This window comes from Diceros bicornis, chromosome 9 (genome assembly GCF_020826845.1).
Source record: "Diceros bicornis minor isolate mBicDic1 chromosome 9, mDicBic1.mat.cur, whole genome shotgun sequence".
NCBI lineage: Eukaryota > Metazoa > Chordata > Mammalia > Perissodactyla > Rhinocerotidae > Diceros > Diceros bicornis.
The window spans coordinates 84,541,062-84,560,188 of record NC_080748.1 but is presented as its reverse complement, the minus strand read 5'-3'; the positions used below and the strand labels follow the sequence as shown (position 1 = coordinate 84,560,188).

Here is a 19,127-nt window from a genome sequence, read left to right as displayed (position 1 = left end):
GCACATATTAGGTGCTCAAAAAATATTGGTTCCTTTTCCTTCTTCCTCTAATGTGGGTTCAAAGACGCCACACTCTGTTCTATGGAACTTTGGGGTAGAAGCTCACACAGGAAGAATGGAGGAGTGATGCTGTGAGTGGAGCCGTGGGCTCCATGTGTGTTTTTGAAATTCCTTTAACCAGATTCTGTGTGTTCTCACTTCCCGCCTTTTTGTAGCTGGAATGGGGAGCCATCTGCTCTTAAAACCAACCATATGGTGGTCTTGAAATGAGTCACATCACTGTCGTTGGCAGTCAGCCTGTCTTTGAGCTGCTCGGGCCTCGGCAGAAGGCTCAAGTGCCGTGTTCAGGCAAGAGCAGGAGTTCCTGCTACGTGATGGGCACAGGACTAGGCGCTGGGGATGAAAATAGGAAGAAACTTGTGTATTGTTAGGAGACAATGTCTGGCTCAGGGCCCAAATGCCTCTGCGCTGATTTCCCTCGCACTGTCTTCGACTGGCAAATCTCACAGGAAGTGGTAAGGCAGTTTTCAAACAATGTAGCCCACAGCCATGACACTCAAGCCAGACACCGGGGTGCTTCATGCTGATGCAGATTCCTGCTGTGTGTCTGAGGTCCTTAAGCAATCCCTCTGGGTGGATTCCCTTGGTGACAGTGGTGCATCCATGCTTTCTAGGAGTGATTTAAACGGAGCAGTCTCTCTACATTTTGTGTCTTCCTTCTGGCTTACGAAAGTTGAGCCTTAAATACATTTTGAGGAATTTGAGGAGACGTTTGATTTAAAGGCTAGGGAGTTCTTAGGCTGCTAGAAAGTCAAAGAAATTCTGGGGTTTTCTTTCCCTAAATATAAGAAATGGATGCTGTAAACCTTAAACTTATACAGTGAGGTATGCCACTTATATCTCAATAAAACTGAAAAGAAATAAATATCACATCCATACGAAAAGAAATGGTAGGGCTTCAGAAGAATGTAGCCAAAAATGAGCAAGCAAGCAGGCCCTCAAATCTGGTGGTGGGAAAGGAGCAAACATCAAAAGTTTTTTATACATAGCATTTACCATTTTAGCCATTTTTATGTGTACAGTTCAGTGGCATTAAGTACATTCATGTTGTTCTGCAACTATCACCACCATCCATCTCCACAACTCTTTACATCCTCTCAAACTGAAACTTGTACCCATTAAACAGAAAAATATTAATACTCTATATCAGTGTGAGAGGCATGCACTCTACACTCATCTCTAGGAAACTTAGGAAAGAAGATATTGTCTCATACACTCCATGATGATCGTTGGTTTTTATTACATATTAATATTAAGGATGTAGGAGTTCGGTAGGTTATGGGCATGTCGTCTGTGGAGAGGTTACTTGCAGTAACACAGGGGCGGGTGGCATGGAATGGAAGGGTGGCTCCTGGCTTCAGAGTTCAGGATAGAGATTTGAGGTTGGGTTGCATGGTGACATAGTCACAAGGGCAGTGGCATTCAGAGTAACTGGACGCAGGTGTACATCTCATCCACGGAGAAGAAGGTGCACCTGGGAAGGTGGCATTTTGGTCAATGGTCCTACCTGTGCAATGCATGTCAGTTGACAGTAGTCAACCTCTGGTTGCTATGGCCATTAAAGTAACAGAATTAAATTAAAATGACTGTCTTGGTTTTTTTTTTTTTTATTGAGGTCTATAACATTAGTTTACAACATTATAAAATTTCAGATGTACATCATTAATGACTGTCTTGTTTTGATTTAAAATTATGACATTTTATCACATTCTAAACACATTCTTAACAATAAATTTTGCTTTCACTTTTTTTATGAAACAAAAAATATGAAAATCGTTCACACATGACTGGACAGTGAATTTTTCCTCTGCTTGGCACGAGGAGCTGTTTCAGTAAAGATATGCTCTGGTTTTCACAGGGGGAAAGTTCGTGTTATGCCAGTTTCCTGTCTAGTCAACAGAGTAAAACAAAAGAGGAAAGATAGACGATTTTAATTCCTTCAACTCTTTAGGCTAAAATAAGACTTCCGATCACATGTTCTGCTCCACCTAGCTTATGTAGACATGCCTTTTAAAAAAAGCAATATTGTTGATGGAATACTGTCAAACAATTTGTTTCGTATTTGCACAAAGTTTAGAATAAACATGTCGTGTCAGACTAGAGAGTGAATCATGCAACCGGTCACTGTTGGAACCGCCTGATTAGGGTCAATGAGCTAAAAACAATATAAAATAATTAAGGCAGAGTGGATGGAGGAGAGGAAATGATGGTTTGTTGAAAGAAAAAAAAAATCTGGAGAATATTGCCTTAAAAAGGTAAAATATACAAATTAGCAAGATGGAAAAAACCCAGTTTTGTGTGGTTCTGAAAGTTGAGTAAAGAGCGCACAGCAGAAATGGGCTTGGAGGGTCTGCCACAACCTCACCCTGTGGGCCAGGTGGGAGATGACAGGAACCTGGAGTAGGCCTGGCACCCAGATGTCAGACTGAAGATTATGGTGCAGCGCTCTGGGTTGCTCAGTGTTGCCAATCAATGTGAACCAGTATTTTGGGTGATAGATCATATCCTACATGTCTTTTTCATTTTTAATGCTATGAAATACAATTAAATGCATCCATCACTGCAACTATAGTGAACATAAATTAATCTTTACTTTTTCAAAGATATTTAATAATTGAAGGATTTAAAAATTATATGTTTTGGAAACCACAGTCTATTAGTTTTCTTTGTATGGTAAGATTACCAAGAGCTCTAGTTAAACTCACATTGAAATCTATGACTGAAAAACTAGTATTATTTATTAACTTATTTATTAATTTATCATTAACATCAGCTGGTAATTCCAGAGTGTGTTTTTAATAGAGAGAAGGTACATGGTTAGAGAAATAGACTGAAGTAATTAAAAAAATTCAAAGTGTATATCACCATTTAAATTAATCTGTTGTATTTTGGGTATTTTTATTTGTTGGATACTAGTAAAAAGGTGTTAAGCTGTAATCCATTCACTATTAAAACGACTGGTCTTCTGTTTCACATGCTGAATGGCAAATGCATGTTGTGATTGAGTAATTGTGTGGACTGAATAAATTTAACCTTTGAGGAAACACAGCCCATACTATGAATTCACGTGTTTTCAGTCTGTTTCAAGATATGTTGCTGCAAGACTGTGACAGGAATTTTCAATTTATAGCACTCTAGCTCTTCAAAATACATTTCATCCAGATGTTTACAGATTGGATTGTTGTAACTTTCAGATACATCTAATATGTTTCAATCACTCACCTTTCAATTTATGTTATCATGTGTGGTTGGGGATGTGCATCTGTCAGTCTCTAGCTGTAAAGGCTTTCCTGTGAGTACTGAGACCTCAGTCATCATCTTAGCTGCTGTGTCACAGAACCCAACATATGATAGGCCATTAATCAATCTTAATTAAGTAGGTGAAAACCTTTATATTTATTCTCTGAGTAGCTTAATCAAAACAATAACTCAATTTCTTTTAATGGCAAAAACAACTGATTTGTCTGATTTCAAAAGGAGTATATTTTCAAGTTGAGGGTTCTGTAGACCTACATTATGAATTGATCAAAAAGATGAATAAGAGGTTTCAATAATTTGCTCATCATAAAGGAATATTTTCGTGAACGTACACACACAGACACACAGAGATGTATAATGCTTTCATTTCTTGGTGAAAATAGGATCAATAGCAACCACAAAGTTTATATTAGAAACAATAATACTCTAAAAAATATATAATTAGCCTGGAGACATTGTGATTCATATTTGAATTGGGATGCGATTGATTCTTAACATGAGATTAATTTATGACTCAAAATCCCTCTGATAATTTAAGAGAACAGTGACTGTGGACGTGCACGAGGGGTTAGTGTTGGAATCCAACAACCAGAAATAAGCAAAGAAAAAGCAACTCGGCAGAATTGAGTTATTACCTGGTACTTTATCTGCTCGTCCTAAAATGAACTGGAAGTGGAGGTCATTTTTGCCACCTTGTCAAATCAGATATTTTAACACAAGGAAAAATCCATGGGGATACTCACAACTGTCAGTTGTGAGTAGCTCTTCTTTCAAGAGCTAGCTGAACTCATTGCATTCAGGATATCATCCCCGTGTCTGGGGTGATTATTCCCCCTCTGTCAGTTCATCTGCTTTTGTTCGTGTTAGTTTTCCCCTTTGAATAACCTTTGTTCCTTCCAATGCAGAAATAATAATGGACTTTTCTAAAAATGAACCTTTACTTAAAAATTAACGTAGAAATTTGAACTCTAGAATTGGCAGTTTATAGCCAAGACGCTAAAGTTTTTCAAAGAAAAAGAATTCGATGCCTTTCAGCACATAAAGATGTTCATCAAAATGTGGGCATATAGTTATTAAAAGCACGAATGTGGTTTCGGTTTCCAACTAGATAAACCTCACCAGAAAGTGTTTGTTTTGAATCGCGTTTACTGTGCAGTTCACCCTGACTCAACATGGATTCTCTTTGTTTAGTTTAAACTTCACAGTAAGTGATAACAAAATGTGTTCTAGAATTTTCTAGATGTTAGCATGCTTAATACAAATGCTTTGTCATTAGAAACTATATTTTTATTTCCACAAATCTCCTAAAACCCTGTTGTGTTGTATATACAATAGGTAATGGGGAAATAAGTATTCAATGAATGTAAGTGAGAAAATAAAGAAACTAGGCCAAATTGAAGGACCAGGGAAATGGAATGGGTTATGTTTTCCGTATTTTATTTATTTTCATAAAAAATTATGAATGGCTTAAGTCTGCTAAATATTTTTCTTAAATTCTCTTGGAAAAGATAAGAAGGTTTTCTGAAGTCGCAACATATTTTGATAGGTACATAGGATTACATTAGTCAATGGATTAGACCATTTGATTTCGGAAATGTGGTTTGGAAATGATGCCTTTACACAAACTGAACATGTACCGCTGACCTCAGAGCCTCACAAGAACCTTAGAGGTATCTCTTGGCATCATCTCATGGCCGCAGTGTAAATACCAGAGCATGTCATTGAGAAACCATGGTTTGACCAGCAAGAGTTCAACTTCCTTCTGTGGTTTACCCCATTTTCTCTTCTTTAACCATAAATGTTGTACTTGTGTTTTTAGATAGGTTCTTTGAAAGTGCCACTTATGGCTTGCAAAGTAGCATTTTGGTCCACCATCCATTATCTTCCATAAAAGCCCGATGAGCTTGTTGAAGGTTTTAGTTTTGGCCCTGCTCACATTTGCATGTGACCTGGAAGTATGTCACAATAAATCTTCCAGATGGATCTCTGATCTTCTGTCAGATGCAGAGAGGGATTGCTGCACTGTCTTTTCAGGCATTCGTTATTCCACAGAGTTTATGACATGAAATTTCATTACATGAAATTTGTTTACGTTTTGTTTGAGTTTTCAAACCTTAAATATCAAGTAACGTTATTCTTAGGGGATGATGGTTCCAAGAGTGATTCCTCTGGGTGTGGAGAACTGTACTGCAGCATTTTAGAATCTGTCATTTATAGAGAGTTTAAATCCTTCTATTTATTTTTGAAAAGTGGCTTTGCAAATGAGTCTGGTATTTGAGACTGAGTGCAGTTATGGAAATTACACTTTAGCTTCATTCTGGCTGGCTAGGATTAGTCTAAACATGCATATTTTTCTAAAACATATCCCATCTCTGACAAGAAAGGTGAACAGCTCTGATTGCTATCATAACAGAATATTTTATAGTCTCTCTAGGAAATGAAAGTAGCAGTAAATTAGCTGATTTTATAGTACACTTGTTTGATGCATAGTGTGTGTGGTTAGATTCTATATCCCACAAGAAAGAATATCCATTTTACTATCTTTGCTATTGAAAATATTGTATGGCATCCCCGTCATGGAGCATGCTGTCTAGTTGTGTTAGAATGGTGTCCAAACCCTTCACCATATGCTGAAATCTGTATTTTCCACTGCACCAGTATATGCTTCTGGGGTTCAATCCTCCATAGATTTCTCAGTGTTCCTTAACTGCCTCTGCATTTTCTTTTTTTGAGAATTCATTACTTTTATTTTTTTTATATACACATAGGTAGTTTTTATTTAAACATAATTGGCATCATATTTTATGTACTTTTATGTATATTTTCTTAACACAGTTTGAATATCTTTCCATTTTAGCACATACAGATCTACCCCATTCTTTTTAACAGACGCATAGTATCTCATGGAATGGTTTTACCAAAAATTTGTTTAATCGCGTTTCTCTTTATGAATATTTAGATTATTTTCATATTTCTCTGACTATAAGAAATACTACAGTGAACTTTCTTGCAAGAAATTCTTGCGCAAATGTGCAAGTATTTTCTAGGATGGATTTCTATAAGTGGAATTGAGAGTGTCAAAGGATTTGTATGTTTTGAAATCCTCTGCACTTTCTCCTCCCTGTATTAGGTTTACACTGCTTCGTCCTTCTGGAATGTCTGTGTTTGCCATCCCAGGCTCTGACATCTCACCTCCGTGAAGCATGTGCAGTGTCTAGCCAGCTCCCAACAGGATGTCCATTCTCTTCTTCCATCTTGCTCTCTTGCTCTCAGTGTATCATCCCAGTTCAAAATGATTTTTCCTTCTCAAGCATCTTGTGCCTTTATAACAGCAGTAACAATCATCCTCCCAAATTATTTGGTTTTATATGTGAGTTTCTCCTTCTAGACTAGAATATACTTGCAGGAAGGAACCGTGCCTTATTCACGGTCTCTCACATCACCTGGAACAGCACATCGAGCAAGTTTGTGTTCACATGAGTAGCTCTAGTTGGACACTTCATGGAGGAGGAGGTGGAACCAGTTGGCTGACATGAAGTTTGGGAATCGTCTGCTGAATCTAGATTATTTCTTGCATCAATGAATATAATCATGAGTTAAAGTTTGATAAGGAAGAAGAGTATGAGATGCAGTTTGACAAATAGAATAATAATCTTCACATGAAATTTATCTGATTGACAAAATTGCCAACAGAGAAAATGAAAATAGGTTCTTTTCTCCTATCATAAAATAAGACACATTCTTTTCTTCCCTGTCTTCTCCCCTCCCCAACCTTTTGTCCTACCATTTCCCATTATTACTGACGGAATCACTGTCCTTCCAGTCACAGTCTTTGGAAACCCCTTCTTCTTCTGCCCTTAGCACTAAGTCATAACTTCTGTGTCTTCTCAGTCACCTGAATCCTCTGCTCCTCACCTTGGTTCAGCTCCGTTCTCTCTTGTGGGAATTTCCTGTACGTCTCCTTACTTCCCATTTCCTCATCTTTCAATCTGCTTCACACAACACTCTCAAACTAATGTTACTGAAATGCAGAGAAAGGAATTTGTCTGCCTCCATTCAAAATGTTGAAATGCGCCCAGTGGCCTAACGGACAATGAAATAGCGATCGCTCTGCTTTTCCCTCGAGGTCCACGTAGCCTGCGTGCACCCAACTCCTTACCTGGTTTAGGCTGACGCTGATCTTGTTCCTCTCCATGCACGTAAACTTTCCAACACCTTTTTTCTCCAACACCCTTACCTGATTCAAGGATGACACTGGAGTCTTCGCTCCTCTCAGTGCACGTAAACTTTTCTCCATTGAGAGCAGGTCCGTAGCGGTGTGTTTTGTCACCTCCTTGTTTTAGGGTTAGTCCTGCGGACACAGCTCCTCTTCTGTTAGGTGGTGAGCTCCTTGAGAGCCTGAGTCATGTCTGAGTCGTCCTTTTACAGAGCGAGGCACACAGCAGGTGCTCATTAAATTCTTATGGAGTGAGTCAGAGAACAACCCGTTCGGCCAGTGCAACGGACCATCGCAAATGCCACAACCCCGCAGGAAAGGAGCACTGACTGTCCACTTTTCAGAAGGGGAATATGTCTATTAGGATGGAAACAGAGAGAGCATGGAGGGGGTCATACAACTTGGGTCACATTCCAAACTGAGACTGGAGGAGGCCGGTGATTTTGCTAATCTGGGGAGAAATTAGCAATGATTTAAAATATTTAATTGTTTCAGGAAAAACGTGGTAATCTTGTTACCACTGGTTTAATTAAACTGTTTTTGAGTCTCATGTCAGTCACACCTGTAATATTTTGCTAGTCACTTAGACTTCTCCTGTTTTCATTTTAAGTGTGTTATAAACTGTAGGGCTCCTTAAAGGATCAGGATGTGCAACACAATGGGATAAACAGAAAAGTGGCTCCGTTTTTTAATACTCAGGATAATGTGAGTCTTCATACCTGTGTGCAGGTTATCTGTCACTTCCGTAGAGCAAGTGGAGCCTTCAAGGTATCTTTGTAAAGATAGTTCTGTTGATGGAAAAACTGCTCTCCCTGAGTACCTCTTGATGGCTGTCCAGTGAGTGTATGTGGTGTGGTAGAACAGACTGCTTGTTGGGAGTTTTTCGTTTAATGTGGTAACATGCAGTGTATTTTCTGGGACACAGAAGGAAAAGCATCAGAAGTTCGCTAAATGTTATTTTTTTATTTCAAATTTACACCTGATTTGGGATTTTTCTGAAGCTATAATGCAGAGAAGGTGTGAGGTGGGATCAGAGGGTGGTTTGAGGAGGAGTTCTTTAAGGCCAGGGGGCCATTCTAACTTCTTTTTCAAATCCACTTTCCTGCAGAAGTGTGGCACCTTTGCAACAATATTTTAAAGATAATATGTTGCTGTGATGTTGCTAAGATTGTGATACAAGGACGTTAAAAGAAACAGTGTGACGATGGGATTCATATACAGGGATGAGAACAAGAGACATGCAGCAACGATGGTCGCAGGGGCCAACCGACAGGTTCTTACTTCCCACCAAACCCCATCAGGACACGGCGTCAGGCACCTTCTTGGATGTTAGCAACTGGTCTCTTTTCCTTCACATTCCCCCTCCTGCCTCCCCTCCTCTCTCCCTCCCTTTCTCTCTTCCCTTCCTTCTTGCCCCTTCCTCTCATCCCTTCCTTCCTTCTCTCCTTTTATTTCTTCTCCAGCCCTTTACAACATTTCTCACCACGGTGCTATGCTGCAGTTCTCCTGCTCCAGGTGGATTTAATAATACTGATTGGCGCGAAGAAAGCACACAGTACTTGTTTAAAAACATGCTTTTGAATTAAATGTTAAACTTGGAAATTGCATATGTAATAGATTAAGCTGTAATTTATTTATGAGTAGGAATTAATAAAGGCACTGATATACCCAGTTGATGGAATTTCTTTATGTCTTCCAGGAAATTTGCTGTCACTTTTAAGATAGCAATTATCTATTCATTTGTTAAGATCAAAGTTACTGGTATGCAAAAGAAAACACATAAGTTAGGAACAGGAGGCCCACACCTCTGCAGCGAGTCAGCTATGTTGCTGTGAGGCCTTTAGACTCAGGCCGCGTGGCCAAGACCTCGTATTCGACTCCCCTCCTGCCTCAGGAATTGGTGGTCTTACTTGCTGCCTTCCCGCCCAGCCCTGTGCCTATCTCCCAACCAGTTCCCCGAGCACTTTCTTCTCACTCTGTTTTCTTCCTAGGAGAGTACATCTCCCCCGTCACTTCCTTTTTAAAAACGTTTTTGGCTCAGTCCTGCCTACCGGCTGTGTCCCTCTTGGGTCTCACTAACCCGTCTCACACCCAGTGCTGTGTGCCCCTGGGCTGTGCTTTATCTCACATTTGCCTCTTTCTTTGCAGCCTCCTCCCCTCCACACGTCCCAGCTCCTCTCACCAGGCCAGTGCCCCCCTCTCTCACCGCTCCGATAGGACCTACTCTGAAGATGCCTGTGTCCCTGGGACAGGGTGTTGGGCTGCCTCTATGTGTCTGTGGGCCTCTGCTCACCTCTCTCCTAGGGTGCGTTGTATCGTAGTTACTCACTTCCTTATCCCACTTGCTAACATGCTCAACTCTGCATTCTTAGCATCACTGGGGATGCCTGGCCTGTACCAGGTGTGCAATAGATGCTGAAATCTTATCACCCATTGGGCAAAAGATAAGTAAAACTTGGCACTGAGGCTCAGTGTGAATGAATGGGCAGCACGGGCCCCCCCGGAACCGCTTCCATTCCTGCCGACCTACCCCACTCTGGGCTAGACTTGAGATTCAGAAGTGAGAATTGAAGGCAGATGTCTGAGTGACGGTGGCCAGACGGGGGTGTGGAAGGAGTAAAGACTGGTGTGTATTTTGGAGCCACAGAGAGAGGGAAGATGAGAAGCAAAAGCAGCCAGGAGAGCTCCACACACTGCACCCCAGCAGAGGAGGTGTACCTTCTTCCAAAGTTGGAGGAGATAGTTCAATCTTTCTTTTGTAATGTCTGGCTGGGTAAAGTTTGCTGCTCTTCAAAGGGTGGCTGGAAAATATATGTTTGTGGCTCTCGTGACAGAGCCTTCGAGGAGGCGAGTCAATGAGGAAGGTGGGGAGATGGGAGGGAAGGAAGGAGAGGTGAGGGCTGCAGGGTCGAAGGGCGGCTGGTGAGAAAAGCATCCAGGAGCCTGGAGAGAGCAGCTGAGGGTGAGACATTTATTGATGAAGATGTCCCCCCTGAAATTGGGAAATGGGAGTTCTGTCCAGGGCCAGCATCCCTAAGTCACACATTTGCCCAGGACAGTCACTTGCTCTGGGAGAACATTCTGGGGAGTGGCTCCGTAGGAGGACCTCTGAGCTGGAGACTTGCCGAAATGGCCTCCTCTGGGTTTGTACATCAGGCCAGTGAGTCAGCAATCACTGGGGAGAGCCCCCTGCCTCCCCCATTTCATATCTCCAGGCAGCGTTTCCACCCATGGGTTCCCGGGGGACACAGCCCACCAACTCGTTTCACACACGGCCATCTGAACCACTGTCACATGGCAACTAATTATAGCCTCATCTGTTTGCAGCTGGACAAGACCAATGACCTGGAGGTGAAATGCTGGGCTCCATTATCAGTCCCTCTGGTCCATCCGATTCCCCAGGCAGGGACATTTAATGTCCACCCCCACTGAGTGGGAGAAAGGGAAGAAAAGAAAGGAAGATGAGTCAACAAAAATTGTACAATGGGGAAAAAGTAAGAGCAGAACTGTGATCACGTGTTGATGGTCGGAGGAGCCAAGGGAGCACCCTCATCTACTCAAAGCATGTCATTTGCTGGGAGCCCTCCCCAGGCTCCCAAGTCAGCCTCGAATGAGAAACAGAGCAGAGCGTGCATCTCACATGTAGAGTCCTTAGTCATACTACTCGAGAGAGGTGCTGCTGCGTGTCAGAAGTTCAGTTTGTTTCTTAAATGTTTCATGCTAATTTGTTTTTGCCCAGCATTTATCAAGACTTGTAGTTGTTTTCAAATAAGAGCAGAAATATTTTGTAAGTCTAAAAAGTAGTGAGGATATTCTGTTTCCATGATTGAATGCATCAGAAATGTTATTTTATTTAACTAAGTTCTCCTTTCTGTTGAATTAATGATGAAGAATTATTGTCACATCTTTTGAATCACATCTATCTTACATTTATCAAAACAAAATGATGATGATACAATAATAAAACAAATGCAGATGAAAGCACATGGATTATGAGCTTCTTGGAGATTAATCACCCGTAAAGCCCCAATACCAAGCATAGTTTTGGAAGTTCACAAGTGCTCTTCAAGTGCAAGCTTTTAAGAAATTATTATGTGTACTGCCACATTTGGCCTGTATTTTGCTCTTTATTTTGTTATTAATTTTTTAATTCTACGCACATTTTTTTGGAGGGTAAATTTTATTGAAGACGTGTGAAATTGTAAGAGCATAGCCCAGTGCGTCTTGCAAAGTGGACTCGCCCGTGAAATAGAAGCCAGATCCTGAGCCAGAAGGTTTCCAGAATTCTAGAAACCCCTTGGTCCCCTTCCTGTCTCTAACAGACCCCAAGGGTAACCACGATTCAACTTCATCTTGGTTAGTTTTGAACTTGATGTAAACAGAATCTCCCGGTTTGTTCTTGGGTGCCTGGCTTCAGTTTGCTCCGTATTATGTCTGTGTGATCCCTCCATGTGGTAGCCGCCTACCCTCAGAGTGCAGAGGGCTCCATTCTGTGAATGCATACCATTGTGTATTTCTCCATTCTACTGTTTCCCCTTCCGGCTGCTGTGTATAGTGCTGCTGTGAACATTCTTGAGCATGCCTTTGAAAAATTTTTTATTGAACTACAAGCAAGTGCAGCAATCATAGGTTCACAGCTCAATGAATTTTTACAGATGTAACCACCCACCTGTGTAACCACCACCCTGACCAAGCAGAGAATGTTCCAGTACCCCAAAAACCTCCCTCGTACCCCCTCTTACTCAACCCCACTGAAGGTCACCACTCTTCTGACGTCTCTCATCATAGATGTTTCACTTGTTCTTGAACAGAATACGCTGGACCACACAGTACGTGCTCTTCTGTTGGAAAAGGTTTAAGATTCTCTTTCAGGGCAATCTCTTCTGGGGGCAGCGGTTGGAGTATGAAGGTGCAGCGAGTCGTTTTGCAGAACCTCATGGCAGTAAACAAAATTTAAAACAAGAATTACAAAAAATAGTATATGCTAGTTAAAACTGTGAACAAGATGGAAGTTGGGAAATACATATTAAAATCTCCCATATACACTCTGTATTTCTTTATGATGTTTTCATACCCAAAAAGAGTGGGAGCTCTTTGTGCTTTTTTTTTTGGTGGTCTTCTTTTATTCACCACATCAACATTTTTTTGGTAACGAGATAGAATTAAAAATGATAGGATTGAAAAGATCAAACTCCATTGGCACGTGATCAGGCCAAATATTGTTTAATTAAAATGGTTTCGTCTATAAAAATGTGTGAGTCTGCCTTTTGATGCATGTGTGCTCACATCCCTGTGGGGCATCTCCCTGTGAGTGGAATTGCTGGGAAGGACGTTGTGTGAGTGTTCAGTTTCCCGAGACGCTGCTGGATGGCTTTCCAAAGTGATTGTTCCACTTGACAGTCCCAGCAGGAGGACGTGAAGGCTCCACCTTTGGTTTCTGCACGGTTTTAATTTCTGCCCAAGTAGCCCAGAAATACATCGCTTTGTCTCCACATATTTCTTTAGTTGGATAGATAATTGTTCGAAAGATTCCCTGAAGAAGTGCTACAACCAGTAAGAAAATTGGGATTGTAATGTCACCACAAAACTATTCTGACATTTTGCACAGCGTAGGGAATGTGAAAAGGAATTTGAAAGATAAGCTGTTTAGACTTGGCAGATCTCCACATGTCCCTATTTGGTGGGATGTGAAACACATAAAAATTGTTAAAGCAGTGATGGTAGAGGTCTATCTCCCATCAGAAGCAGGGGAAAAATCAGAGAATTGAGGATTTCACTCTAACTCATTCCAAATATGCCTTCCTATAGTGGGGATGTCACAGTTTACAGATTAGCCTGAGAGTGCATCCTTATGCCCGCGCTCTCCTTCTCTCTGTCTCTTTCTGTCTCTCACACACACACACACACAGACACACGAGCATAGTGGTTGGCATGCTTTGGTTAAGTAAAAAGGCAATCTCTAAACAGAATTAGGGAGCCTTCCCCCTTCCTGTATCCCCACATGGAACTCACTTTAACTTTGAGAAGAGCTCCCTGTTGGTCTGTAGATCAGAGAAAGACCGGAAGTAGCCTTTATTTCAAAGAAAGTCATTGACCTTCATCATTCCTCTTCCTTCTTTGGCACTAGCACTGTATATCATAAATCTTTGGGAATTTTTAGAACATAACATACTTTATAGCCTTAATGCGGATGGTTGACTATCTGGAAATCTTTATTTGGGGCACAAAGAAAATTGAATAATATTAATTTTATCATATCCTGAAAAGTATAAAGAGACTCATACAGAATATAAGAGAGATTTGATTTGGGGATTACGTTGTTGTACCTTTTGCATTCCTTTCAAACTGTATTATTTGTTTGCGTTTCAAGTTGATCCCTGCTATTGAAGTTGTGTGTGTGTGTGTGTCTGACAGACTTCACTGAGAACGGATGTATTTTTTCTGTTTCAAATACAATTAATTCAGTTCAGCTTCCCTTATACTCCTGTAGTAGATTATTGGTTGTATAGTCTAAAGAGGGTAGAGGGAAGAGGCTAAAAGGGCTGCCAAGATTGACTTGGTTTTCATTAAGTTTCCTACAGTTTTAGGGATATAAACAATGATGTTTTTCCCTGAGAGCTGTCTAGACTTCTCTTTCCCCATTGGTCTGGTGACCCGTGGAGCTGTTGACCATAGATGGTCTACTTCTATAAGACAGACCAGGACAACTTTCTGACCTTTGGAATCTTCCACCACATTCCCTATTTCCAAGTGGAGCCTGTCTCCGTGACCGACTTCGTCATCGGTGACTATGTGAGTTAAGTGTTTGCCTCGTGGGAAGAGAGCACAGGCGTTGCCCTGGGGACTTGGAGCTAATTTACTTGGTGCTAGCACTCCACTGAGGGGAAAGGCAGGAAAAAAATGTGAGTACTTCCCAGAATGTACCAGTTCTTCCCCTTCCAGAATCTGAAACAGATGGGATGGGAGCTAGTCGATGGGGCCCAATATATTCCAGACTTCGGGAAAAATGAGCAGCTCTCGTAAACTCCCTCAGATGTGCCGCCAGTAGGGAGCTTTTTGAGTCTTTGAGACTATGGGTATCTTTTGATTTTGCTGAGGGGTCCAGATGCAAAATGTAATTTCTCAGGAAGTCGTGAAACTTATGACATAGCCTTTAACATATTAGGTCACCAACGAAATTGTGAATTTGAGTACCTCAGATAGTTTACTCCAGACATAGTAATTCACGATGGAGGGTTGAGACTTGCATTACTTAAGGCTTTTATTTTAATTAGCTATTTCAAAGTCATCCATACACCTGATTGAGAAGGGATACTCAGAGTATCATTGGTAAGTCACGGCTAAGACAGCTCTGTGTGCCAGGGTGAAATCCAGCATGGGCATGATTTGAGAGCAATTGTAAAGGAGCAGAAGAGTGATATTTCAAAATAGATTTCATTTAGCAAAGTAAATGGGTATCTCATGATTGTTCTTTGTTATTCTTAAAATTAGTTTTTTTCTTTTTTTTAACAGAGCCATTTACATAAAATGCTAGGCCACCCAGGATGGGAAACAAAAATCACGGTCTAAAAAAAAAGCCTTTTGTCTGAAAAGCTGACCATAATTTAGATATTCTTAGAATTATCAGTTCTTTGGAATTGCCTTCTAGGACCAGAATTGGTAGTAAGATCTTCTACATGAATAAAGGAGATAAGGAGCTAAGAATGTCTTAGGTCTGGGATATTTATTTTTTTAATTTTTTGCTTGACATACCAGTATAAGCTGGTGGGGACAGGGCGAGGGTCCTTTATTTCTGTAATAGAGTCTATAATAAAGGCTCTAGTCCTTTATTTCCCATCTCAGATTTTCTCCAGTTATTGTCATAACCTGCCATCTTGTCCAAAGCAAAAGTGGTCACCTGTTATCCACACACGCTGGTGTGTTTCTGGAGCAAAGACTCAGGAAGCAACTTGACCCCTAAATCCACAATGGGGGCCCTCTCACCTCTTATCTGGGCTCCCCTGCAATTAAGGCATTTACTGATAGCTTAAGGGACTAGTTCCAGGAAATTCACTTTTGTAACCTCCCTCAAATTGAATAAAGATAAGCTTCTGAGATTTTATCAACATTTCAGAAGAGAAAAACCCGGAATCACCAAATAGTCATTTTCAGCTTCAGTTGTTTGATTCTTTGCCTCACCTGAAGTTTTGAAGAAACCGTATTGAACCATAAGCAGAAAAGCCTGAACTGCTTCAGGCTGCTGTTGTGTTTCCGCCAGCTGAGCCTGAGTGGTAGGTGACATTTCCTACATAGACGTGCAAATAAATGAGTCTTAGCCTGGTTGACTTTTCCTTCTGGCATGTGTAGGAGTGAAAGGGAGGTTAGCAGAGTTGAGAGCAGAGCTGTGTTTCTGGACCTGGCTCAGAAGTGGGAAAGTTGTGGGCAATGGGACCGGAAGAGGCTAGCCTGGAACCTGGGTACTTGGAGCTGCCTCACCTGTTGGGCTTTCCTGGTCTGGGGGCTGACCTAACAGCTCTGGGCAACTCTGGGGACCCATGTACCCCTGAGACCTGCCCCCCCTTCCCTGGCTGGTCTGGCAATCTGGAATGGTCCCACAATCCTGTTGAGTTCCCATTTTGGAGTATTTCCCCCAGTGCTGTTTGCAGTAGTATGTTGTGAGTTGACCTCCCAGTGTCATTGGATTGTTATCTAGGGTTGTTATTGAAGATTGATTAAATGGACAATACCACTACCACCCACAAAACAATGGGACCCGTGTACTTACTACTCTATTTTGTCAGTTCTAAGATGCCTATTTATTAATGTTTTGACAACTCTGAAATTGGGGTAGATCTAACAGTGGGTGATGCGTTGTTGTTTCATCAGTGCTATTCTTTCTTTCCTGGTGTGGTTTACAACCGACGTAGTCTCAGAGGAACTACAGTCTACAGGAGGCTTGGTGTGGGGCTCTGGGGCTGCCCCCCCACGTGCTCACGGGGTACTGGGGAGACATACAAGCACAGGACTGTAAGAGACGTGCAATGAGTGTCGAAACAGAGGTGTTTTCTGGGAACCCAGGTAGGAGCAGTTAGCCCCAAACTGGGGATTAGACAGGAGTGGTGACGTTGGTGAGGTGTGTCTCTCTGAGTCTCCCAGGACTTGTATTTGTACATCCTGGATGAACCTTCTGGAGCACAGGCGTGAGATTTTGGCCTCATCTCTTTGGCTAACTCTGCGTGGTCACCAAACCCACTTGTGCTTCACAGATTGTGAAGCAAAACTGTGCACATGGATTGATTTAAAATGTTAGGATGTTATGAGAGTACATGCTGAAAATTGCCTAAAATGTGAGTCAGGGAAAGAAACAGATCCATAATCTCTGGAGTCTGTTTGGACTGTTGTCAATTGTCCCCATTTCCAAAATATAAAATTAAGAACAGCTTACTGTCTTGGAGGCACTTGTTCAGATTTCACTCTATAAAATAAATATCTCCAGATGCAGTTGTTTTATGCGGAAGATCTCCATGGCAATGGAGCTAAGACTTGAGTATACTGTTAAAAATATAAACTTCACATGATCACAGTACTATTAATAGTATGCCTATATTTTCAGGAAACTGTTATCACCTGAAGCAGAATTTAGGTATACATTTTATCTCAGACTTAATACAGAGCCTCTAATAAAGCTAATTAATTAAATTTTCCTTCCATTCTGTCCACCATACCTCTGTCTATTTTGGTTTAAAATTAGAGTTCTGAGGAAATTGTAAATGTATATAGGACCCATCATATGTTTATCTTTTAATGTGTTGGCAGCTTTAGGTAATGGAAGTTGAAGTTGGGTTCTAATTTCAACCTTGTCCTAGTATGACATTAAACCTCCTAATTCAGTTTTCACATCTGTAAAATGGGGACGGTGGCACTTATCTCAAAACAGTTGTTAGGATCATGAAATAAGATGGCAGCTGATTGTCTGTGGCACCCCGTGAGCATTAGTTCCCTTTGCAGCTTTGATTACATGCTTGGATTCTTTTCCTTGCATTTTTAACATTAATTTATATGTGAGAAATGAACTACAAGGGACATTTTGTTGTCAAATGTTCTTTACTTGGACATTCAAGCTTTGAATTACAAAATCAGTTCTTTAAGGTTTAGGCTTAAAAATCAGCCCCTTTATTCGTTTCCTCTTTGCACAAACGTTTTTTGCCTGCCTGTATGTCCCTAGGAACTCGAAGGACAAAGCATAGACTCTGCTGTCCTGGGCCCTCAGTCTCCGTGGTCTTAGGTCTGAAACTCCTGAATCGTTTTCTTAGCCTTGCAAATGTGGATGACGTGCTGTTAACATAATCCCTTGGAGAGTCAACTGCAAAAAGTGTGTGTGACAGCCTTTACTTTTTGGACTAAGTAGTGGTTTGATGTGTTTTACTCCAGGACTGTTATTTTGTCTGTTAGGGCAAGGGAGATGGACCATCAGATGAGTACGTGACAGCCCCATTAGAACAAATTCAGATACCCATATTTTAAGACCGTGCTCATAATAACAGGCCAGGACTTCTCCCATAAATAGGTGAAGATGACAAAATCATTTCAGTTCCAATATTGACCTCAATTTGCCAGTGTTCTTCTATTTTAAGGTGTTTTCTCTTCCTTCCAGGGTGGTTGTGCCGGCTCTGGCTGTGGGAAATGTGACTGTCATGGAGTGAAGGGACAAAAGGTGAGTAGCTGACACTTAAATAATAATTCCTTTTGAATCGCTGTCAATGTGGAAATCATTAGAAACTGCATTAAAGCTAACTGAATAATCAGCAATTCATGTTAAAAGTTATTACTATTTTAATAATTTCCCCAGAGCAATACAAATAGAGTAGAGCCAGGCTTAACATTATTTCTGAGGAATCTTAACAGCTATTTCCTAAAGATTGTAATAATTAGTGGCAATTAATGTAGAAAAAGGGATTTGGTTTATTTTCCTTTTTCGACTCTAGAGGGGACAAGAGTATTGGCAGAAAATCTGTTGAGTCAACGGTATTCTTTGGAATTGATATATAAGAACTAAACTCATCATTTTTCTGAAAAAAGAAAAAAGTTTCTATTGAACTTGAGGGCCTTCTGTTCAAATTAGTATTTTTAAACTATTTTTAATTCATAACGCTTATCTAGACTTATTTAAAAAACAGTAAATATTTATTGTTTCCCAAACGTAAAATTAAAATTTTTTTTTCTGAGCAAGTGCTCCCCTCCCTCTCATTTAAGAACCACGAATCTGGATAAAGATCTTTTTCTCTGGAAGGCAAGTTGTATCCGTGCATTTCAGTTGTTTCGAGAGAGGGTGCCTGTCTGGTTTTTACATGGAGACAGTGCGGCATCCTGAACGGCCTGGGCATCGCCGTGGAAACCAGGCGTGGCAGTGAGAAGACCTGGCCAATAAGCCAGTCAGCCGCTGTGTGGGAGCACAGCGGGAGGCCATGTGGAGGAGAGTGAGCCCTGGGGACAGCTGCCTGCCTTCAGGGAGCTGAAAGTGCCAGCCAGGCCAGCAAGGAAGTTCTCTCGCTCATGGCCTGTCAGAGGCTTCTGGGGTCACAGACTCACATTTTTGAAATTCAGCAAATTCTAC

At 41.1% G+C, this 19,127-nt stretch overlaps 1 protein-coding gene across 1 annotated transcript in view; it reads left to right on the top strand.

Annotated features, from left to right (window-relative positions):
* The window catches only part of COL4A1 (collagen type IV alpha 1 chain), a 142,797-nt gene that overhangs the window by 43,128 nt on the left and 80,542 nt on the right, over window positions 1-19,127 (top strand). Inside the window, exon 2 of the mRNA XM_058548478.1 lies at window positions 18,168-18,227. Coding sequence (XP_058404461.1) covers window positions 18,168-18,227 — 60 coding nt within the window. The remainder of the gene's footprint in view (window positions 1-18,167; window positions 18,228-19,127) is intronic.